This window comes from Perca fluviatilis, chromosome 1, assembly GCF_010015445.1.
Source record: "Perca fluviatilis chromosome 1, GENO_Pfluv_1.0, whole genome shotgun sequence".
NCBI classification, from domain to species: Eukaryota; Metazoa; Chordata; class Actinopteri; order Perciformes; family Percidae; genus Perca; species Perca fluviatilis.
In genome coordinates, this window is record NC_053112.1 from 41529178 (window position 1) to 41554114 (window position 24937).

Sequence of the window (24937 nt, forward strand, 5' to 3'; positions counted from 1 at the left end):
ATGTACTTGAAGTATCAAAAAAAGGCTAGTCATTATGCAGAATTGCTCCTTTTTTAGAGTATTAAAACACTCTAAAAACAGCACCATATAGGCCTATATGGTGCTGTTTTTAGAGTGTTTTAATGTTGAGGTTTGTCAATGTGGAGCCAGTTTTAGTATACTACTGGGTAGGGTAGTAAAGTAATCCTGGCAGTTCCTACAATATCCATTAATAACAGTAATAATAACGTGTGTAGATCATGAGTTTGTGTGGAGTGTATGGCTTGGCTTGTGTTTGTTATTTGGTATGAATTTTGCCTAGAAATGCAGTAAATAAGCAATAAATGCAGTATAAATCACTAATGTCCCTGATGAAGGTGTTTGTAACAGGCAGACTACATCGTGATATAATCAGGGGATCCCAGGGGGCTCCGCATTCTCAGCACCCGTATTCTCAGGAATTCCTGTTGCAAAGGGCCATGTTGTAGTTAATTTTAAGAATAAGATGTTTAAATAAATAGATTATAACAATGTTGTCGAAGTGATTCAGGTTATATCACACCAGTAGGCGACGGGATTTACCTCCTTGCACTTTTGTGATATTTCCGACAGTACCCTGAAGGCAGCACGCCTTGGCCACTCCCCAACCATCTCCTCTCCAGTCCAACCGGCAACTGCGGCAGGGAGCCCCTGATTCTGAGCCAAAACCGCGGCCGGACAGACGGACCAACACTGGAAGGTAAGAGACGGACTCCAGGCTGCAGTCCCATAATGAAGTAGGGTGGGGGTGACTACAACACACTGAATTCGTGTTTCCTAAACGTCCACTGTAATTAATGGCGTGACTTATATTCAGACAAATGCATATTTCGCTCCAATCTCTGTGGAGTAATTAATTCTCTCTTTTTGCCAAAACTTTTGGCAAAAGAGAGAATTAAGCGAATTACTCCACTATGGAATATTCGTGGAATAGATCGGAAACAAGTATTTTAGCGTATTTTTCCACATGTTGTAATGTTGTGTGATAGGGTTAGTTGTTATGGAACGGATGAGACGCCGCCCTGCCATCCTGTGTGCCTGTGTGTCTGCCGTCAGGCTGCCCCTCTGCTTCTCATTAAAACAACATGGCTCCAAAGTTTCGGCATGAGTGAGCTCGTTTTAAAGGCACATGAAGCTTGTTCTCCCCCACGCCAGCGCGCGCTCGGTGGGAGAACTTGACAAGGTTCGCAAATGGGGGTCGTCTGACTTCTGATGCAGTGTTTTTCTGCCACGCCCCTGCCTTCGCAGTAAACGGAGCACGGCCGAGCCACACCTTTCTACAGTTAGACATTTAAGATCCAACAGTAAGAGGCGGGTCGCGGGACCAGAGGCTGCCGGAAGCCTCCATCCTTTGTTGTTATCTCATGTTGATCTCACATACTGCCAGGCCCTCTCCCTGTGAGGCTTTCAGGTACTGTCGAAAATATCGACGGTAAGGGAAGCTCGTTCTAACACAGGGACCGAGAAGGAGTGAAGCCGAGAAGGAGTGAAGCCGAGATCGAAGAGTGGCTGATGGTCGACCACTGTGGTACATAGGCATATGCCAATCCCCTGCTGGCACATGCCGCTCTCTACAGCAGCATTTGCCAGTGGCTGATGGCATATGCCGGCATAAACCCATCCCCTGGCGGTTGGGTTGCACGATATTGACAAAATGCGATTATGAATATTGCGATATTGCGATATGATTTCTTACAGCACAAGGTTTATTTCAACTGACAGTCATGTTGGACTGGTCCAACATGAATAAATAAATAAGGACCATGTCTACAGAACAGGACATGTTTTACTGGTTGTACAGTATAAAAACAGTAAATAAAGAGAACAGGACACTACTTTTCTTTCACTTCTCTGATTCGTTCCGTTTAGTTGTCTCTATCTATTTCTTCACTTACACTGCCACTCTGTCGAAATATGCACACACGCTCCCCATAGGGTTTGTAACGTAGTGGACCCGTGCGTTGATGTGCACTAACGTGAGTGGCACGGTAATTGTCCAATGAAACATGATCATTACAGCGTTTCAAGTGGGCTCTAAATCAAGCACAACTAAGCCACACAGCCAACGGACGGGATGCAGCGCTCCACAATATAAACAAAATATTGCATACTTATTGTGACACTTATTGTGACACATGAATATATCATGCACCCCTACCTGGCGGTACAGGCCGCTCACTACACCGACCTGTGCTGGTTGTGTTCCACCAGCTCACTGTTTAACGTTAGGCAAAGGTCAGTGACAAACAGTTAAGTAATTTCATATATCCTTGCAGATGTAACCAAAGTATTAGCGCTAACATGAGCTAACATGGCTATTGTTGGCTTCGCTACCGTAGTGTCTTATTCCATGGATGTATTACAGTACCACAGTGGCATATGCTGGTATCGGTGTAGTGAGCGGCATGTACCGCCAGGGGATTTGCATATGACTATACCACCACCATAGACTGTATCATTTTACATATTTGTATTCTGACGCACCTTCCGGTCTTTTCGTGGTACTTTACGTTTACGATGGTCATCAAAACTTTTAGCAGAATTGATCAATACCCACATACTCAGCGCTGCTGCTCATCCCACAAATGCATGTTCCTTACAAATGGGGCATCATTTGTAAGGGAACTAAAAAGGCTTTCCAACGGTATAAGATGTATTACCAAAAAGCATTATTACCACAGAGAAATAATCTACCAAACACAAATTTGCTTACTTTTTGTGCTAAGTTTAGTTGCCGCCGCTGTTTCAGCATTTTATAAAATGTCAGGATGTTGAATTGACCCGGTGATCATTACCTAAGCGTTACAACTACTGAGACTTTAAAACCAGAAATCCTTTGAGACATTGACAGCAGATAGTTGTCCTCAGAGACAGAGTTAACAGTTGCTCTGATTTGTTAGTTTAATTTTAGTTTATGCATTATAAATGCACATGTGATCACCATTTCTTCTAGCCCGTTGTTCATTTTGTATTTGACTTCATCTCAGACGTGAGCTTGTCCTTTATCTTTATCAGATGAAACAGTTGTACACAGAGCAGCATAGTTTAGGAATAATTTAGGTGCAGTTGTGCTAATTTAAGAGCCAGGCCTCCTCGAAATAGAAAGGCAGCAGAGACAGCTGCAGTCTGACTGCACACACAGCTCTACATTACTACTGATAAGTGTGCCATTTGCGCCAGTAAGATAAACCAAAAATTTTAGGGGGATTATAGTGAGTGGTTGGTAGTTATGGTGCGTTCTTTTTGTCTTGTAATCGCGATTAGTAGCTCGAGCGTGACGTCACATCCGTGTCGAAAAACAAATAACTGCAGGTTGTTGCATTCTTTTTGTCACCCAATACTACGAGTCGGAGAAAAGATGGATTTTTGTAACATTTTTAGTAACATTTAGGATTCTATTCACCCAGTTATTGACATATTACACACATATATTTCACAGTTTGATACATGAAAATTACGTTTTGATTAACGTTAACGTTAGGCTACTGGTCTGCTTTCTGCTCAAGACTCGGCTTAAAGCCATTGTTGTCATATAGCAACCGAGCGTCTCTAGCCAACTTCAGCTGCACAAGCTACAAAATAACTAATCAGGCGGTATTTAACTCCTAATAAGACTGTAGAGACATGCCTATAGGTAGCAGTATACAGCGCTATGTTTAACTCCTAATAAGACTGTAGAGACATGCCTATAGGTAGCAGTATACAGCGCTATGTTTAACTCCTAATAAGACTGTAGAGACATGCCTATAGGTAGCAGTATACAGCGCTATGTTTAACTCCTAATAAGACTGTAGCGACATGCCTATAGGTAGCAGTATACAGCGCTATGTGTACGACTTCTTCATTTGGTTACAACAAAGACAAAAGTGCTTAAAATTGTAGATAACCACAATGTTTACTACGTGTGATGCACGACATAGCCATCTTTGAAAGTGAGCTCGGGGTCCTCTGAGTTCAGACGACTTGACGAGTCGTAAATACGACCTCGGGGGCGTACTTTTTGCAACTTCCAGGTCGTAACTCCGGAAAACGACTCGTAAAACGACTTCGGTGGACAAAAAGAACGCACCATTAGTTCATCAGTTTGAATTCAGATCATATTTACATCACAGAAAACAGACCTACTGCACTGGAGGAAACGCATATGTGATGTCAGAATACAGTGTGAAAAAGATAGTAAATACCAGGCTACACTAATCCACAGCAACTTTTAACTATATAATATGTTCACGCTGGAAAAGTGACAAAAATAACTATACTCTTAGTATGCACATTATAAAACATTTGTTTTTGAAGTCAACTAAAAAACATTTTTCCTGCTCCCAAGTTTATTTGGCAGTCGAATGCTGAAGTAGCAGTTTGTAATCAAACTGCAAAAACTTTAGACTGTGTAAATGAGCTACACCTCTGGTTTATTCCCTTATGGACATAAAGGAATGTTGTGAATGGAACGGTTGCTTCATAACTCTTTTATTTGTGAATACATCTAGGGATGAAACATTCAAAGCTCTTCTGAATCTGCTTTGTTCATGTGATTTTACAGGGCAAACAATTTAATGCTGTGATATGTGTAAATAATAATATTGATATGATAATAATAATAATAATGTGTGTGTGGGCTTGCAGATGATGTGGAGCGTTGTGCTGCTGCTGGCTGCTGCCCTCCCTGTGGGTGAGTCTCTGAAAGCTCTCTGTCTGTCCGTTCTACTGGACACATTCTATTCTGTTTATTGTAGCCTGTATGCGATGTGATCTAGACTTAATGTAGGTACACACTCAGCCAGTTTGACAAGTAAATGCCAAGATGGCTGGTTTTTCTAGACAGGTACACTGTCAGAATGAAACAATTTAATTAATTTGCATTCTTTGCACAGTCCACAATTACTTCCTCTATGATTTAATGGACGTTTTCCTTCTTTGAACCCTTCTGGGTGGCTGTTGAACTGAATGAGTGTGAAGCACTATTTTGATATATCTGCTGGAATTGAAGACACAAAGCTGTGATATAATGTTGAAAGAAATCACATCTTTAAAAGTAAAAAATATATTAAAGTGTTTCCACTAGGATGTTTTTCCAGAGCTGGGTGGTGTTGTTGCTGAATAAATAAAAACAACATTGATTTACACATCACATAACTATTGAGCAACAGTAGAAAATAGGGGCAAGGTTGCGTCACTTTGGCGACATTGAACGTGTATTAGCGGAGAGTATGTGCCGCGGAATGTACGTTTTAACAGCTGCGCACACACAGCGTAGGATTGTGTGAGTCACAGGCGAGATGGAGAGCTTTTGCTTTGGGATTGTTGTTGTTTCTTCAGTTTTTTGGAGCCGGCACAGTGCTGTGATACATCAATCTACTGTCAGCTGTTATCAGAGGACACAGGGGAAGGGAAACTAGAAATAAAAACAGAAACTCTCAAAACGAAACTGCCAATACGCTCATTGACAGTCATTAAGTCGTTTCCTGTATATCGGTAGTTTAATTGAAAAGAAACAATGACACTTGGTGATCCATTTCTTTGTAAAATACCTCGCATAAAAAATATAAATAGAAGACTGTCCTATTGTTACGTTTTTAGAGCGGATCTCGGCGGAGCATATGCCCCACTACGCACGGCTCTCGTGCCCGCTGTCGCCAGTTTCATTGATCATAGTGGAAGTGTAGTATTGGAACAGCCGCTCCGCATACGTTATGCTGCAATGTAGGGGAGGAACTGTATGTGTGAAAACAGCTTTATCTCGTGCATCCATTTCTTTTGTGTGTTGAATATCGTTTGGACTTTAACAATTCTGATTCCAATTCCGATTCTTTCTTTCGATTCCGGTTCTTAGCGATTCTCGATTCCAAATCTTTAAGGGGTGGAGTTGAAATGGGTCACGTGCCTATTTTCACAAATCAGAGGAAAGTTTTATTTTGATTCAGTGGTGGTTTGCTGTTTTACAGGGCTTTTTCAATGTAAAATAAAGCCACAATAGAGCTGTCACACCGGCACTGGGCTCTCCCTCAGCCACGCCCACTACACAGTCTCCTCTCAATCAGTATCATCGTTCACTATCCCCAGCCTATTAGCACTCCTCACCTGTTGCCTGTTTGAACTCGTTATCTCATCTACAAGAACCCTCTCCATGGCTCAGTTGTTGTCTGGTCTCATCATTACAGGACTCTACATGTCATATGGACTCTCTAATTTTTTTTGCTGCTGTGCCAGGTTCCTTCCTTTGTTTATCTCCTGTGAAGTTAAGGTTGTTTCCTGGCCTTTGTGCATGAAGTTTTTTGGAACTGTTTTGACTTGAAGTGTCGAGAGTTTTTCTGTGTTTTTTGTACTCGTTCCAAGACCTCCATTAAAGTTGTTTGGATGGTATTCTGTGTCCTGAGTCTGAGTCCATGACAAGAGCGCTGCTTACTGTGCTCCAAGGCTGCAAAAAACTTGCACATGTTAAATTGGGAAGCGATGATCGGATTTGAAATGAAATTCTCTAAATGATTCCAAACGATTCCAATATGATGGAGTATCTCCTGCCACATGAATACATCTAAATGTTTTAATAATTTTATAGCATACCACCAGCTGTTTTATCAGATAAAATACCTTTCACATACAGTACCTGCCCCTACTCCACCCTTCACACAGACCTGTTGGTGCATTCTTAATGTTGCTCACGATTCAGTGCACGCAGTCGAATGCAAAATACACTGTATGTATGTCTAAAGTAGCTAACAGAGCTAGAGCGTGTAAACAACTGTGGGATTAGGAGAGAGTGCTTGAGTGAACTAGTGTAGGTTTAAATTTAAATTGGTTAATCAGCCGCTGTTATGAAGAATAGGACAAAATAAACTGCGTCGAGCTGCTGAAGCGAAAAGCTACCAGCAGCAACAAAGAAGCGACCGCCAACGCAACACACACACCGCTGCATGCCAGCCAAGCCGATGTAGCCAGTTTGATTGATGAAAGTGGAAGCTGCTCCGTTTGAAGGATATCCAGGATGGCTCAGCAGCAAAAACCGGTTCAAAAGACAAAGAGAGAGAAGCATACAGATCACAGATCACAGTGTAAAAGTGAACCACCACAGCAGCAAAACACAATGAAGGTAAAGGGAAACCTTTCTGATCTTCAACCGCTGGTGTCACTCCAGTGCAGGCGGTACATACAGATGAGTAGCGCTCCTTTTCCCTCCATGCCGGAGCATTTGGGTTCGCTCCTCTGCTGTTCACACACAAACACATTACTTGAAGCCTGACAGGATGGGTCTTCATATGATATAGAGAATCCAGCTGCCCTGCAAGGTAACACTGGCACCCGCAGTGGGAGAATCAAAAAAGACTTTAACCAGAATTCTCAAATACTTGTATAAACTATTCATAGTATCAAATCATAACAAGAGTTATCTAAAGACACTTTATACAGTAGGTCTAGACCACACTACAATAATTTACAAAGACCGTTTTGACAGATTGGCACATTGTAGCTTTAACATCTCTTAGCCATTTGAAAAGATTACATTGTACATTGCCATTTTTGTGTCTTAATTATGAAGCATAAACTAAATGCATACCACCACTCTTGAACAGGAAGTTTTCTTTATTTTGCCCCAAATATTAAAAAAATGATGTTTGTATTCGGCCTCATTTTCTCTCCCTATGTTTCAGAGTCCTATACTGTCGTAGACCTCCATGAGCGTTTGGCCCATGGTCGCCAGCTGAAGATCTACCTGCCCAAGAGTGTGGAAACGCTGGACTTCATCCCCGCTGATGAACCTGGAAAGACCTTCACCTACTGGGAGAGGGGTAGACTGAGGTCAGAGACTGTAGGGAGGGCCGTGTTCTGCCCGCTTCTTCCATTGTTGCTTCTGTCCATGTGACTGTTGTTGTGTCCTCCGCAGAATGTCCAAAGGCAGAGTGTCTGGCACCGGCACCGACAGACGCTGGTACATCGACAAGGTAACCAAAGTCTGAATTAATTAAACTAATAAATCTAAAGTTAAGACTTTCTGTTGATACAATTAATTCATTGTTGTCACTTTACCTCGTAACTTTGTCTTTAATAGCTCTTGTATCGTTTCTATTTTTGTTTTATTCTTATTCTAGTGGTATTTACCTCTTATTATTATTATTCACTTTTTGACTTCCCTATTATCTGTACTCATTTCTGTCTTTGTGCTGCTGCCACAACTCAATTTCCACTCTAAAACTTCTTCTAGAGGCTTATCTTATATAATCTTATCTTATCTTAGGGCAGCAGTGGTGCTTGGGAGTTGTGTGTTAAGTGAAATTGCCTCAAGTGTCCAGACTCATTCAGCGGTGTTACTTTTGTGTGATCAGTGGTGGAAAGAAACACCTGCTCATAGTGTGCCAGTGGTTGTAGGTTGTAGAGTGTTTTAATGTGGTCTGTATGTTTGTCTCAGGTGACCTATGAGGACCAGGGGACATACATCCAGAAAGACTATTGGAACAAAGAGATTTCCACTGTCAAAGTGGCCGTCACACGTGAGTTAGCCAAGGCTTGTATTAGCCATGGTTGCTAATTACTTTGAGAACATAGCTTTAAGTGAGTGTAGAGCAGTTTTCTCATATGAACAATGAGGTATCAGGTCCCGACATTGTCCGGAGTTTCCCTTTCACACATGTAGCACCCAACAGGAGATATCCGGGTCAGACGCCTTCTCACTCACTGGAAATCCTCCACTTGGTTTAGGCGAGCGGACATTCATTAAATTTGTCTGTAGATTTCGGCGTCGCCCCTTACCAACAGAAGTTCCTGAATCTCGTTTCTCTAGTTAGACATTTTAGTTGCCGTCTTCACGTAAATCACCCTTCTCTTCTTCACCTCTTAGATGTTTGTCTTCTTCTGATTTCGCATGAGCCACATAAATTGTCATCAACACGCTTGCTCGTTCGCCATGAATCCTCACACTTTGGGCACCATTGGAGATTACACCGGGTAAACACTGTTCGGTGTCCGGTCCAACTGATTTGGAAATTTGTGTTCTGACATACAGCTCTGCTGGGTAGTGTCTGGGTAATGTCAGGTTTGCAGTTTATCGAACATTTTCTAAACACCAGCCGCTGTGACCAAAAGTCACACTTACCGGACAATGGTAGAGATTAAATTGTAGCAAAACAGTAGCAAAGAAGAGTCATAAAGTCCATGAAATGACTCAGTGATGTCAGCCATTGGGTGCTTTTAATTGCTTCTTTTTTTTTTTATCAAATTTTTATTAATTTTATAACATACAAACAACCACAACACCCCTCCAACCCACAGGACTTGCAGACAGCACGTTAAAGTAATGTTTTTACACTTTCTGCGGCATCAACTACAACAATCAAGTTCTTTTGTTTTGCATTGTTTAATCTTGCAACCAACTGTTCTGTGTAGATACTGTCCAAAAAAAAAAAGAGACTTATTGGCCACACTGGTTGTTGAAAAAGAAAACCTTAATAAAAAGTCATCATTCAAAAGCAAAACCAGTGGAGTAAACGGTACAGTGCATTCTAAGATTACTGACAGACATGATGAAACACATTTCCAAAATTAAAACACCTGTGGACATTCCCAAATCATATGTCAAAAAGTGCTCGGGATTCCCTGGGAGCAAAATGTGCAGTTAAGGGATTGTCTGGCTGTCATCCAAAATAGTTTACTGGATGTACATAAGTTCTCCAGACAAAATTATAATATATAATCTGATGATTTGAGTTTCTTGAAGAAAAGAAAATGTTGGACCAGACTCTGAGCCAATTTATATCAGAATGGATTAACGATAAGTCTGTTTTCCATGTATTGTCAATTGCCATAGGTTTATTTGTTGCCTTTATCAACAGAGAATATAATTTAGAAACCAGACCTTGCGTACCAACACAGGAATATATACAATGTAATGAATGCAGAGGTAGTTCTTCCCACCAGGGAATTCTCACTTAAAGCAGAATTAAGGATGCTCCGAATATTCGGCCACCGAAAAATTTTTCGGCCGAAATACTTTTATCACCGAAACAATATGGCCAAAATGTTGTGATGACGCAAACAGAAACCGCGACCTGCACGTGTGTCAGTACCCGATCCGTTCCACCTGCAAAGCGTCTCCTAAGCAAAGAGGTTGAGACGGACCACGGAGTGAAAACAATGAAAAGTACGCTCTTAGAGTCTGTCAGCACACGTTTCAGTGAGATCTATTCGGATCCTCTGCACTTCATCGCGACTGTACTTGATCCGCGTTATAAAGACCATTACTTGGATGCGGAAATAAAGCAGGGCGCACGAGAAATGATCCAGGCTGCGATGGATGCGGAGAACCCGCGTGGAGACAGAGACGGAGCGCGCACGGAGCAGATAAATGGAAATTCAAAAGCCAAATATTAAATCCAAATGAAAATCCAATGTTAAATTGAAATTCAAAAGCCAAATATCAAATGAAAATTAAAAGACAATGATAAATTGAAATTCAAAAGCCAAATATTAAATTCAAAAGCCAAAACCAAATGGAAAATAAAAAAAATAATAATAATATTTTTAATTTAATCTCGCTTTGTTTTCTCTTTGTACTTTCAATTTCTCTTTGGACTTACAATTTGAATTATGAATAAATATTTCCTCCATAGGGACAAATCTAACTCTCGTGCTCTGTCTTCCAGCCAGACGCAACTATGTGAAGCGTATAGCAGGAGAGAGTCTGGACATCTCACTGGAGGGCATCGACCTGGCCGACGCTGTCCTCTCCTTCTCTGGGGAGGCTGCCAACGTCACGCTGGTGAGGAGGGGGGGATGGGTGGATGGATGGGTAGATGGATGGATAAAAACGAGCAGGGAGGTGGATGGATGCATTGTTAAAGGTGCAGAGGTACAACCCAGTCTCACGTCAGTTTGTGATGGCATCACGAAAATAAATCTATTAGATCGTGATACCATCACGATATTATGAAGATTTACGTGTTGGGGTCACGTTTTTTAAACTAATGTTTCAATGATCACAACACAATTCTTTCTGCCAGTCGGCTGCAGCAGAGAAGCTGTATACAGCGTTTATATTATTGGTATTTTTAGCCCAATAACTGCTGTTTTAATCAACATTTATTCACCAGATCTTATCGCGGTTTATATGTATTTCTTTTAATGTTATTGTTTCGGTCTATTTCCAGGGAAGCTGGATTGCTGTGTTGTTTATTGATATTTTTAAAACTATAACGCTACATCTATCAACATTTATTTAAATGTTATCATGGTATGCAATTTTTTGCATTTCGGTCTTATTACCGGTGAAATATTAAAGTGAATAAGACAGAACAGTAGGCTACAATATGAGCCGAGCTGGCGCATTCAAAGCTGATGTCCCACAATGCAATGCGGGCATTCATTCACAGAATCGGACAGCAATCAGTGGGTCTTTAACACCAGTATCGCTTCAATGTGCGTAAAGGGATAATGTGGAGCGAGGCGGTTGTTACAGCGAATACAACAACGACGATCAAGACCCTGACGCAAATCTTCTTCCAGCGGATGATTGATAGTTCTCCTCCAGAGACAAAATATTGATTTAAATGGGAGTTTATTGATTTAAATACGATTGAATTGCTTCCACTAGAGAAAATAGTCCGTTCCGTCTCTACGGTTGGAATCCTGCGTCCATAGCAACGTAAAAACTCTGTAATGCAATCCTTCGTCTATTAGCTATTCAACACCACCTTACGGGCTGTGGTAGTAGCCGTATATAACAGTGGTTTTGTCACCAGCAACCACACGTTGCTCAGTTTTGTTCCAGTAAGTAATAACCGTATGCACTGTAATAACATTTTAAAAAATTAGCTGAAGACTCCGGAAGTGAAAAAATTCTGCACATAAAAAAATAAAACAAATTGCTGCACGTTGTATGTGAGAATTTTATACAATAAAAACACCAATAATGAAATTTTTTTTATTTATGCTAAGCACTTTGATTTGCCCAAAGTGGGTGGTAAACTCCATCTAAGGCTAAATAACGGCATGAGAACGATAGTCGACCAGTACCTTAAGGGAAAGTTGAAAAGAACTTTGATCACCATGTCGTTGTTGTATTCGTTATAACAACTGCCTCGCTCTATATCTAATAATATCAAAGCTGTATACAGCTTCTCTGCTGCAACCCGACTGGCAGAAAGATTCGTGCTGTGATCACGTAAGATGCTTCCCATTGAAATACATTAGTTTAAAAAACGTGACCCGTAGTTTAAAAAACGCACAGAGCCTTCTTTACTTCATACAGGAGATGGCTGTCAATATAAACACGAGTTAAAAACGCAAAAGAACATTCATTGCATCTTAGAAAAAAAACATATGAATGGGTGCCCGGTGTTATGAGGTTAGTCAGTGTGTGGTTGAGTCTCTGAGCCAAAGAGAGGGAGAGATGGCAGCTGTGTTGGGTAGCCTTGTTGTTTAGGAACTGATACCCCTCCTGACCACATTCAGCCCCTATGCACCCCACCCCTCTTTTAGCTGCCTGTAAGCCAATAGTTAAGGTATACCTTAACTTTGGCAATAAATCTTTGAACTGTCCCTGTCTGCCTCGATTGTCTGCTTTGGCGTCCTTCCCCTATTACCTCGCACACTCACCTCTGAGGAGGAAACCCAAATGAAAAAGCATTTGTTCAATAAGTAATTATCCATTGTGGTTGTATGTGGTGCGTTAGCTGACCTTAAGGAATAATAATTTCCCAAACATAAATTACTTCTTTAAAGCTTTTCAGGTGGCTGTAGTTGTTGGATGCCTCATGGATGCTATTTGTTTTAATATATATTAGGGCTGTCAAACGATAAAAAAAATTTAATCGCGATAATCGTTGAATTTCTATAGTTAATTAATATGTTTTATCACATGATTAAAAATCTATTATTTTGCATTTCAGAACTGTTTTTAAGTACATATTAACAATGGAAAGCAATTCTTACCAGTGTATCTTGATTGGGAATCAAATGAATGCAAAGAAAGTGACTTTATGAACTTGATTTTAAGATTTGTATTTGTTTATTATTTATTCATTTACTGTAAACAAAAGAAAAATGTGTGAATCTAGTCACACATTTGAATCTAGAGTCAATATAAGGGTTGGGCATTGTTTGGTTTGTATACCGATGCTAAAGTGGTACTTTTAAAACGGTACCGGTGCCTTAAAGGGGTGATAGAATGATTATATAGGGTATTTTACACTGTTCCTTAAGGTCTCCTAATGGGGTATGTAACATTGGTTGGGCTGAAAATTGCTCGAATGCTATTTTATTAGGCCCTTAACTACCCTGTGAATATGGCTCTATTTGGAACAAGAGCTTTTCTTCCAAATATGGTATGCTAATGAATATTCCGAATGAGCTACGCGCTGATTGGTTTGAGCAAACTACATAGAAACATATGGGAGACTCGGCAGCAGGCCTCATATTTCAGACACTGCAAAGTTATACATTGTTTGTCGGGCTATTTCGTTATTAAATTCACTTCTGAGACTTTTTTAAGCGAGAAATCAACTATATAAAGCTCAAATATGAGCCGTTTTACGAAAATTGATGGCTAATTGCAAATTTGGTAAGACTGTGTGTCGGAGTTCAGCCGCTGGTGCTGCCTCGCCGCCCGCCGGTACTGCCTCGCCGCCCGGCCTGCCTTCTTTCACAGACCCCGGCCTGCTATGAGGTACTTGGAGCTCGGTCACGGCTCGCAGCCCACAGCAGGGACTACCAACACCGCTGCCCTGACAGAGCTCCAGGGCCTTCAACTCCCCTCTTCCTGCTAGCTAAATGGCCCGTTGTGTGAGATTGAGAGCGCCGTCAGCGAGCTTGTTACACCAGCAATCTCTTACCACATGTTACACACATGTCACGCCACTTATACAAAATCTAACTAAAGGTCTTATAAAGCTAACAACTGTGTCCAATTTCAAGTTAATTAATATTTGTGAAGACAAAGTGTTTCGTTAGCTGCGTCTGTCCCTTCAATCCTAGCTATGTGTAGCTACAAACCACGGATCGTTAGCTTCCTTTTCGCCTTAATTCGAGTGTGAATTTCGTCACGCCACTTACACAACATCTAACTATATGTCTTATAAACCTAACAACGATGTCCGATTTCAAGTTAATATTTGTGAAGACTAGCTAGCTATTTCGTTAGCTGTGACTGTCCCTTCAATCCTAGCTACAAACCACGGATAGTTAGCCTCCTTTTCGCCTTAATTCGAGTATATTTACAGTTTGAATTTCGTCACGCCACTTACACAACATCTAACTATATGTCTTATAAACTTAACAACGGTGTCCGATTTCAAGTTAATGAATTTTTGTGAATTCCAGAGGAATTCTAAGAGGAAGCTAGCTAGCTCTCATTGATAGAGCTCCATCCAGCCGCAGGCTCTATCAATGAGACTCACGGACAAGCGGCGTTTATTTCCCCAATCGTTTGTTTAAATAACTCAACACATTATAATTACACACATTAAAAGAGTAACTGGAACCTGTGGTAAGAGAATGCTGGCGTAACAAGCTCGCTGACTGCGCTTTCACTCACATACACCGGGCATTTAGCTAGCAGGAAGAAGGGAGTTGGAGGCCCTGGAGCTCTGTCAGAGCAGCGCCGTTTCGTAGCCCAAAACGCTGACTTTGCGCGGAGTGCTGTAGGTTGCCAGCCGTGACTGAGCTCCATCTACCTCACAGCAGGCCGGGGTCTGTGAAGGAAGGCAGGCCAGGCGGCGAGGCAGCTACACAGGCAGCACCAGCCTCTGAACTCCGACACACAGTCGGACAAAATTTGCAATTAGACATCAATTTTCATAAAACGACCCATATTTGACCTCTACATAGTTGATTTGTCGCATAAAAAAGTCTCAGAAGTGAATTTAATGGTAAAATAGCATATGAACAATGTATACAATTTCTGAGATCTGCACGACCTAGATTCAGAAGACTAACTGATCTCAGGTCAGTTGTGTAGCCTATGCAAATGTTGGGGCGTGACAAAGAGAGACTAGAGCCAAATGAGGAGGAGCCGCAATAGTAGACGTCAACTATGAGGCTCGTTGAGATTCGCCCGTTTTCAGAGGCAGTTTCAAATAGTGAGATTTGCAGAGAAAAGAGGTGTCAATGTCATTATTCAGCTATGACAAGGTAAAATCAGTTTTGCATTCTATCACCCCTTTAACGGTGCCTGAACCGATACTTTTTAAGAAAGTAAAAAAAAAGAAGGGTACTAAACAACAGTTGGCGACTTTAAAGAACGGCTTGTTTATTGCTAAGGCCATATGGTCAAAATTAAATGATTTAATAATAATGTAATAACTATAACAATAACTTATTTCACTAGTAAATAGCTGTTGAACGACAAAAACAACCACCAGATGGGAAAAGGGCATTTAACAATAACTTTGAATGCACCACGAGGCTGTAGGTTACCAGTTTCCTCGAACGCACCGTCTGTGTTTTTCTGACAACGGCAGCTGCAGATTGTTACATCCCAGTGTCGGAATCCTCTACAGTGAAATACAGACAAACTACACCGTTTAGCGTTAGCTGTCAGCATTGTAACCGTGTTTAATCCAGCTACTAGCTAGCGGTAGGCTAACATTAGTTGCTGTCGAGTGTAGTGTTAACTAGCATCGCGTGCAGCGATGTTTCTGTTGCCTGTAACGTGTGTTTCAGAGCATCAGAGAGAAGTGCAGGCATATCAGTGGCACCGGAATGAGGCACCGAAATCCGTGTTGCTATTCCTGCAGCAGCAGGATGTGTTACAAGGAAGTATGGCAAAGTGCGGCAAAGGGTCAAAATAGTAGCCCGTTAGGCATGACGCGAAGCCAAGTGAAAATAAATTAATAAATGCGTGCGATTAATGTGATTAAAAAAAAAACTAAAAATATATTTTAAAAGCTAGTATAAAATTGCCTGTGATTCCAGAGTGATGCTCTGACAGGAGTTTGTCTCCCTCAGGTGCGTGATGGTGCTCGGGTGTCCCAGGATCTTCCGGATTATTGGGACCGGGTTGAGACCCACTCCATGAACATCGAGATCAGGAATGTTAACACCAGCGATGTGGGCCATTACATCCTAAGAGACCGCAGGAACCGGGTGGTGTCTATTACCAGGATGGACCTGACAGGTGGGTCCCTCTTAGGGTTGGCTATTGTTTGTTGTTGTTTTTTTCAATACTGGTGCTAAAACCATTTAAAAATGGTGCCGGTGCCTTAACGCTGCCCGAAGCCATAATATAACAACGATAATTTATTCCAGCAGTCAAAAACAACAAAAAAGAAGAACCACTAGTTGGCAGAAGGGAACTTTCTCCAGGTGCACCTGAATGCACCATGAGTTTACGAGGTGCACTTGAACGCAGCATTGCGTCACATCAGTATTTCTGAGTTTCAGAGTTTCTCTAACAGTGTCCTTGCTGTCTCAAAGGTCAGCTAGTCTCCTCTGTGTCTTTAGCGGCAGACTGTTGGACTTCCTGTTGTTAGAATCCTTTCCAGTGAAATACAGACACATGTTACATTTTTTAGCTCTCAGCATTTTAGCTGTGTTGAAAGGAATACGCCACCGTTTGTTGAAATAGGGTTATTCACCGTCTCCTCTATATTTATATAGGTGGGCAAACGCATTTTTGTCTCAGTGCATGCATTGCCTTAGTCCGGCAGCCCTGCCGCTAGCGTAGCTTAGCGTATTGAACGGAATGCTTTGTTGCCGTTAGCATGTCGTGAGTAAAAGTGACCCAACAACAACAAAAACAAAACCTAATTACTTCTTGTGACCTGCATATTCACAACGAGTACAAATAGCAATGCAGATTAAGACTAGACGATTTCCTAGGCAGATATTGATTTGGCACTACATTGGGTGTAAGCACAGCCGAAGCACTGCTACTTGGGCGCAGAGATATATTTCGCGTCTGAGCGCGTAAGCGCAAGCTTATCTGTCCTCTGCATATTGACAGAGAGCGAAGCTCCGACCGACACTCACACACACACACACACGCAGAGGTGCAGACGGAGTAAACTACGTGGGCTCTGCAGTTTTTTTGAAGTTATAGTGAGTCACAGCAATACCAATAAAGTGGTTTCAAGTGTGGTTACAGTTTTCAAAACTTCATGCAGACAGCGTTGATGATGATGATATTAATGTAGAGGCGAAATGTTGTAAGGCAAGGCACCTTTATTTCTACAGCACCTTTCAGCAACAAGGAAATTCAATTACATTACTTTGCACTTAAGTTAGTTCTCCATTCGTTCAATGGTGACAACAGGGCAGTCACCAAGTTTATTGTTAAAGGTTTGTGTTGTTTACATTCCTTTGCATTTTAGTTAGTTCAATATTAGCCTGTACACAGTGTAATTTGTTTATTTATTTATTATTTATAATATGTTCATGTTGTGGCAAAAAGGTTTCTGTTTTTTTGTTAATTTTTAAAGTTCGGATTGATACCAATCCTGAGTATCTGACTGCCGCACCCCTATCCAAAAGCACAACCAGTTTTATTAATGTTACTCTGAGTGAGTAGTGTTACCAGAATTTTTTAATTTTGATAACAATTAAGGTGGAAAATAAAAGTTTTGTGTTTAATGTATTTTTGTTGATGTTGAAATGTATCGTTAAGGAACCGGTATTGAAACTTAGGTATCGAAATTGGCACCGGATCGAAAAAAGAGTTTGAACGATGCCCAGCCCTACACACACATACATACACACACACACACACACACACACACACACACACACACACACACACACACACACACACACAGAGTCAGGCTAAGCTAAGCACCTCCGTCCCCCTCTTTCCCCCCTCTAGACCGCCATGAGTACACACAGGGAAACCCTCTCATGGCTCTGCTCTTACTGCTGGGCATCCCCGCTGGGATCTGCTGCTGCTGTCGGAAGAAGATTTTCAGGAAGCAAGCCGGCACCACTGTAACGCTACAGGTACTAACAGCAGGCACAGACAGCAGTGTTTCCCACAGATTAGAAAGCTATTTGTGGCGTGGGAAATGCAGCTGAACGAATACGCTGCTTGTTTTAAATAGCGTTAAAAAAAGATAATAATAACGAAACGCAATTATGTGGTGGCCGGTGTTGATTGTGTGGTGCACCGCCACAAATTAGTCTATGTGTGGGAAACACTGGACAGTGTTACATAAATAACATAAAGGAAGCAATGTCAGCAAACATTTCTTACAGGAAATGTTCCATAGTTTGACTTTCGGTCAAAGTGTAAAGGCACGAGCCTGGGCTACTTTACTTCATCTTATACAACCAATGTGCTGAGCTTGGTTTCTTGGTTGTGGGAAGAGATGAGGTACAAATATTTGCAGTTACACATCTATCGGTCTGTTTCTAAAAACAGTTCATACACAACTCAATTGTTTAAGTCAATCCCAAGTTTAGCTTCCAAACAATTCCCCATTGGCTATTCAGGCGGAAGCATCAAATGTGGGACAAAAGAACTTGCCCTTGCAGATTTTGTACCATTTTGTTTCTATAGACAACACGTTTGTAAGGACTGATGTTTCAGTCATCTAACTCAAGCAGAATGATAATAATATGAATGTAGAACAATATATAGTTCCAGCTTGTGAAATGTGAGGACTGATCTTTTTAATATCGTTGTAAATGGAACATCTTGGGGTTTAGGACTGGTCACAGAATGGTTATCAACCGTTGTTGCCAAAGCACAACAATCAACATATATTAATATCTCTCTTTGTGTGTCTCCAGGCCACCCCACACACAGTCCACCCTCCTCCCAGCGGTCCTGTTGGACCGTGTCCTCCCTACAGCAGCCCCGGGACCCCAGGAGTGGTGAGAGTATACTGATGTTATGTGATTGTGCTGTCTGTGTATCTAACTTCTCCAACATGTCTTCATTTAACTGACTGCATGTCCCAGTGTGTTTATACCAATGTCTCACTGTGTTTACTGTGTTTCTGTGTTGGCAGGTTTACTACCATGGCACTGAGCCCAGCATGGTACAACACACACACACACACACACACACACACAAATATTTTTTACTTTTTATTTATTACATCACACATAGCATGTGTTATGCTAAACTGAGACAATTTTTTTTCTTGTGCCCATGTGTGCTCCTATTCAGGGTCCTAAGGAGCACCCCCCACCTCAGCCCACTGGCCCAGGACAGTGGAGCGGCCCCCCACCCTCCCCAGTTAGTATCCCACTCCAGGCCTGCTTTCATCACTAACCGAAGCCTAACATGCTCTGACAACATGGAACCGAACGCTCTTAGTTTTCCTTCAACGCTGATTGTTTTTTAGTGTTTAGCGTAATAACTAATCTAACTCCTGATTTTCTTGGTCTGCAGGGTTTTAACCCGGCCTACCCACCCCAGAACCCAGCCTACCCACCCCAGAACCCGGCCTACCCTCCTGCTGGTGGAGCTATGATCCCCCCTGACCAGCCTCCACAATGGAACGGTCCACCACCAGCCCAGTACCCCACCGGACCTGTAGCGCCGATGGTACAGGTCTCTTTAACTCAAAGCTGCTCATTTTGACAACATGCTGTAGCCTTTCCTCTGATAATGGACCATTACTGTTGGATGTGTGCACAAATGAAGTTCAGTAATTGTGATGAATTTAGCTGGATCTGCCGTTCTGCATCGATTCAATTTTTAATTTACTTCAGGTCTAAAAGGCTGATTCATGTTGCTGTTTTAGAGAAAAAGAGTAATGATTATATTCAAACAGCAATTAGTGTGTTACAGAAGGAGCCGCAGAGTGTCCCTGTTCCTTTTGAACATTTAGTTGAAATTGGGAAGAAAAGGCCTGAGAGCTGTGTAAGTTAAACACAGTGCTAGACACACGAGGCGGGAGTAAAACATGGGACAATGTCAGCTAGATGTGATGCAGAGAAACCCCCCTGCCTCATGCTCACTTTTCCCACCTCTGTGATCAAGACCTGTGTGTGTGTGTGTGTGTGTGTGTGTGTGTGTGTGTGTGTGTGTGTGTGTGTGTGTGTGTGTGCGTGTGCGTACGTGCGTGTTTAGGGTTATGCTCCAGTCATGCATAGCTCTCCTCCAGCAGCAACCGTTGAACCTGATCATCAGGACGTCAAGATGGAGAGTATGCTTTCCTCACCGGCTGACCCCCTGCTGACTGCCACACCACAGGTACATACACACACACACACACACACATACACACAATTGAACTTTTCCTGCTACAGATTTCCCACCGTGGTCAGAAAGCATAGGGGAGACACTTTGTCTCTCACTACGACTCTAGAGTCACTACTCGCTCTGAAGATAATCATCATCACTCACTCTACCTCACACACACACACACACACACTCCACACAGACATTCCGGCCCTGCAATTCTCTTAAAGAGATTGTCCCATACACCAGCGCGCAAGTATAAACCTCAGGCCATTTACGTAGTCTACGGAGTAAGCTCTGCGTGGAGCCTCCCTGAAGCATAAATCAGCCTTTACTCTGCATTCCTCCAGTTCGTCCTCGTGGAGGAGGACCAGAGACTACATTAGCTGCTTCTGGGGTAACACAGCCCAATCTCTGACCAAACTGTCAGCGGGCTAGTTGCATTGTGGGTAATGTAGACGCAAGGTTTTCATCTACTCTGTTACTCTCTCTAAACTAAGTTCATGTCATGTTAGACTGTTAGACTCAACTCTTTCTAGTACTTTTGAAAATAATGTAACTTTAGAGACTGGTTGATAGTTAATTCAGACATTCAGTAGTAGTAGGATACAGCTAGTAGGGACAAGGTCCCAGAGATGACCAGACATCTTTGACGTTTAGCTGGTAGGGGGTGGAGGAGGCAGGTGGTTGGGTTAGAAGCTAAAACCAGCTGAGACCATGTTCCAAGAGAGACAGTGTCAACATTTGTAAGAACAGAAACTAACTTGGAGCCACAGTTTATAAATGCTAACTAAAAACGTAGAGCTACCTACATGAAAGAACTTCATTCAGTTCATGTGTCAGCATTTTCCAAAAGCTCGTTTTCCTCATTGACTCAGAATGACACGTGTTTGAAATTATTTCTGCAGAGAGGGCTGGTTTCAGGGCTGTGAAATGTGAGTTCAGTCTTTGATTCAAGAGCAGGAATCTGCAATGCCCCTTCCACGGTCTTGGAGGCTGTCCTGGCCAACCTCAACAAGCAGGTGGCTAACAGCGGAGGGGTGTCAGCTGGGTGCTAAGGCTATGAAGCTGGGCCATGTGTTGTTATCTCTCTCCCTTGCTACAGCTGACATCCACCCTGCACCTATAACAAACGCCTTTCATTGCTGATCTACACTCTGTAGTTTAATACATGGTGTTGGGACTCCCTCTTTGTCACATTCCCTGAGCCAGTCTGTCACATATAAAACTAAAATAAAAAGGCATTGTCAAATGTATTCATATGAATGTGGAAATAAAGTGAACATGCGCCACCCCATCCCCCCAGGCTGGAGCAGCATCCTGTCCGGTAGCTCCGGGGTCCGACATCCTCAGCTCCTCTAATGGTGCCTACCAGTTCAACATCGACGGAGGCAAAAACTCTAGCAGCTTCTTGTAGGGATGCTGACTGGTGGAGCAGCGTCCTGCTGCAGTCCTGCTGCAGCTGGAAACATTGGACAGGATTTGGACAGTAAATTCTATTCTTTAATGTGGTAATGTGGTATTAGGCTAAATCAGCAAACATGTATGGTATAAAATCTACTGGCTCAGACAGCTGAGGTTTGGCAGGAGGAGTCAATTATTTTGGGGATCCAATTTCCAGAGGTGAGGAGACAATGAAAGGAGGTGTTTTCTTCAAGCGTTAGCATGTGGAATAGAATTGTAACATCAACATCATAAGTACATCCTAAACACAGGGCTGGGTTCAGTTTACCGAAGGTTTAGTTGTGTGGTTTCAGTAATCAGTAAAGATGTCTTCACTGATTCCTGCCCTGCTGTTTCTCAGTGATTAGCCAGGAATACAAACCAGTCCACATGGGGAAATAACTCGATAGTAACAACTAACATACACAAAATGAAAAATGCTTCACTGACAAATTAGTTGCCTTGAGGTGTGCTTCTGTACAATGAATTAGACTTAAGCAGCCTGTGTACTGAGTGACTATATACAGCCATGGACCTGAGCAGAGGTCTGTAGCTGGGCACTGACTGGGTCTGTGTGTAAGATGTCTCAGAGTGAGCCACTCAACAGCCCTGTCCCTGTCCAGTTACTAGCTTCACACTCGGTCTGAACACACCCACAGGGCCTGTTCAATGGTCAGCAGACTGCATTGATATACTGTTGCGCTTTTCTAGCGCTTTACTATACAAGTCACTTTCAAGGAGGAACTATTTTCTTTCTACCGGACTACACCCACCAAAGTGTCCTCATGGACGAGAGGCTCGTGACAGCTCGATAAAACCATGAATGGCATCCTGCTCGGCTGAGCTGTAGTGTTAGCTAGCTCAGGCGAGCTAGCAGTATGGGGTGTAGTTTGGTAGAGAGAAAATAGTTCCAACATGAAACTGCTGGTCATGACTTTTGGAAAGAAACATTTTCAGAAGTCATGACTTCGCGCTTTGAGTACTACAAGCCAAGGGCCGTAGTTCCATTATCTTGGAGAGAAGGCAGACATCTCTTTGATCGATATCTCCAACACTGGGCAACTCACACCTAAATTATTTAGACTGATAAATAGTACTACAGGTTAGAGGAAACATATGTATTTTGATTTAAACTGTCCCTTTAAAGAGCCCAGGTACCAACAGAACTCTCAAATCATGACATCAGATAATTTTCCTAAGGAGAGATGTATGAAACAGAATTGTGAAAACAATAGCTACCTCATTTTTGGATTCTATGCCTCTTTATAGGTCAACACTTGTCGAGTTTGTATTGGTCAGTGGTACTGTGTGTGTGTCACATTGATATTGCCTGAATCATCTGATAGTAATGCTTCCATTCATTGTAAATGCTAACAGCTTAACTGTAAGAATGCTACCTCATGCCTCCTGACCATTACAGCAAAAACCAATCAGAGCCTGTGTGCCTGCCGTTTATCACCCAACTATAGCTGATCAGGAAGTAGCAGCATTCACAAACTCTGGGTCAGACAGTGTAGGAACTTCATGTTTGTCAGTTACAACTATTACTTCTGCCATAAACCTTTTGAATGTTCACCTTACAACCACCAACAGACATGCATTGTACTGTAAGTGGCATCACAGAAGCCTTTCTTTATAGTAACAGAGTCTTTAAGTGTTTCTGGAGGTCCGTAAATATAGTGAAGCTTGATCTCCACAGGCTAGATGTAGATGTAGAGGGTCTTAGGGTGGCGGGACTCACTCTGGGTACTCTGGTGTCTGGGCAACTGGGTTTTTAGAGTCACATAATAAACTGGGACGAACATATTCTGAACAGCAAGCCGAGGTTGCTTTTTTACCTTTGTGTCCTAGATCTGATGATAATGTTCGATGTTATTTTCTTTGATTGTTTTATGTAAATGTTACAAATTATATTTACGAAGTGTAGATGTAGTTGATGGTTGTGGGTGTTGATGGAGTTGGAGAGACTTTTAAAACTTCTGTTGGTCTCTCCAGTTGTGTCCACCTCTGGATCTGCCAATGAACCTTGGTTTCCTGCCTCTCATTTTATACCTAACATTATATAGTATACACCCTGGTTATGGAAGTGCAACTACTTATTTGTGATAATAAAACTACGTATGAATATGAAATTTCTTTCATTTTCAACTCATTTTCAACTTTTCAAAAAAATTCACCATTATAATGATTTTACAGTGGACTTCCACTAGATAGATCGATAGATCAATCGATCGATCGATCGATCGATCGAGCTAACAATAATATGTACTTGGCAAGGTTAAGGAAACTTTATTTTCCCAGAGGGGCAAGTACCACACACCAGACAAGCAATGTAAGAATCATAAAAATACAGGGAAACAATAAAGAACAAAAAATCAATGGAGCATAACATTCAACAAGTCATAAATAGGTAACATTTTTAAACTACCTTTCTTTGTTTAAAAGACAAATGACAGTTGGAATAACCGAATTTTGAGCCTATTGGTCGTGTAAGTAGACAGACAGTATCCGCGGCCGGACGGAAGCAACTTGATTACATCAGAAACAGGATGGTTCGGTTCAGACAGGACGGACTGGGCCTTCTGAAGCACCCGGGCCTGATACAGTGTGCTCAGGTTGTTCAGGGTTAGGCTTCGCTACAGCCTGCATCCTGCTCCTTTTTTTTTTAAGAGACTGAACAGTACCAACTGATAAAAGAAAAGGTTTAGATTGATTCGATGAAACACAAGTAGAACATCCTCATACAACTGTTATCCACAGTAAAAGCACAACGTTTTTGAAAGAGAGGTCCACCGGTCAGGGTACTAAAGTATAATCCGTTTTTCATTTTAAACCAAAAACGGAAAAACAAAAGTATGAGCTCCGTTTTCTCGTTTTTCCAATGTCCATACAAATTAAAAATTAACTGGAAAACTCCTCGTTTTTCAACTGTTGTTTTTTTGTTTTTCATTTTTCCGTTTTAACCCAAGAGCGAGAATACGGGCTCATTTTTATTATGTGCATAATCATTGAAAATCTGATGGAACACAGGTCTCGTTTATGTTATTTTGGTCTTACGCGTTAAGATCAAAGTTGACTAAAACAAATCTGCTCTGGACAGGAAGTAACATTAACGTGTCAGAATAAAAGTATGAGAGCTGTAATAACTGCCAGAAAAACAATTTACTTTAGCTTTTGCCTGTAGCTTGTTAGATTAAGCTACAGTTAATTATTTAGGGGTTATATAAAGTATTTAATTGAGCAACATTCATTAATAGCCACAAAGGGAGTACAAATGGATATTGTTTTAAAATAGAAATAAGATTATAATTTTTAAATCACATTTTAAATAAAATCTGCATTATGTGTGGCATTATTGACTACTTT

The 24937-nt window shown here is 41.7% G+C and overlaps 1 protein-coding gene across 1 annotated transcript; it reads left to right on the forward strand.

Annotated features, from left to right (window-relative positions):
* Positions 1 to 591: 591 nt before the first annotated feature.
* wu:fc21g02 lies at positions 592 to 23703 on the forward strand. The gene is made up of 14 exons (XM_039811325.1): positions 592 to 718; positions 4645 to 4690; positions 7668 to 7815; positions 7901 to 7958; positions 8423 to 8504; positions 10653 to 10768; positions 15952 to 16120; positions 17804 to 17934; positions 18727 to 18810; positions 18948 to 18977; positions 19109 to 19177; positions 19334 to 19489; positions 20018 to 20140; positions 21435 to 23703. Exons 2-14 carry the CDS (start codon positions 4645 to 4647, stop codon positions 21543 to 21545), a joined length of 1323 nt encoding a protein of 440 aa, XP_039667259.1. The 5' UTR covers positions 592 to 718; the 3' UTR covers positions 21546 to 23703.
* The last annotated feature ends 1234 nt before the right edge of the window (positions 23704 to 24937 follow it).

What these genes read in the sequence shown, in the direction of transcription:
- wu:fc21g02 (XM_039811325.1), top strand. Translation starts at nt 4,645, where the DNA reads ATGATGTGGAGCGTTGTGCTGCTGCTGGCTGCTGCCCTCCCTGTGG. An exon ending in ATGGCACTGAGCCCAGCATG is followed by an intron (nt 18,978 to 19,108) that starts GTACAACACACA and finishes GCTCCTATTCAG; the next exon opens with GGTCCTAAGGAGCACCCCCC. An exon ending in TGCTGACTGCCACACCACAG is followed by an intron (nt 20,141 to 21,434) that starts GTACATACACAC and finishes CCATCCCCCCAG; the next exon opens with GCTGGAGCAGCATCCTGTCC.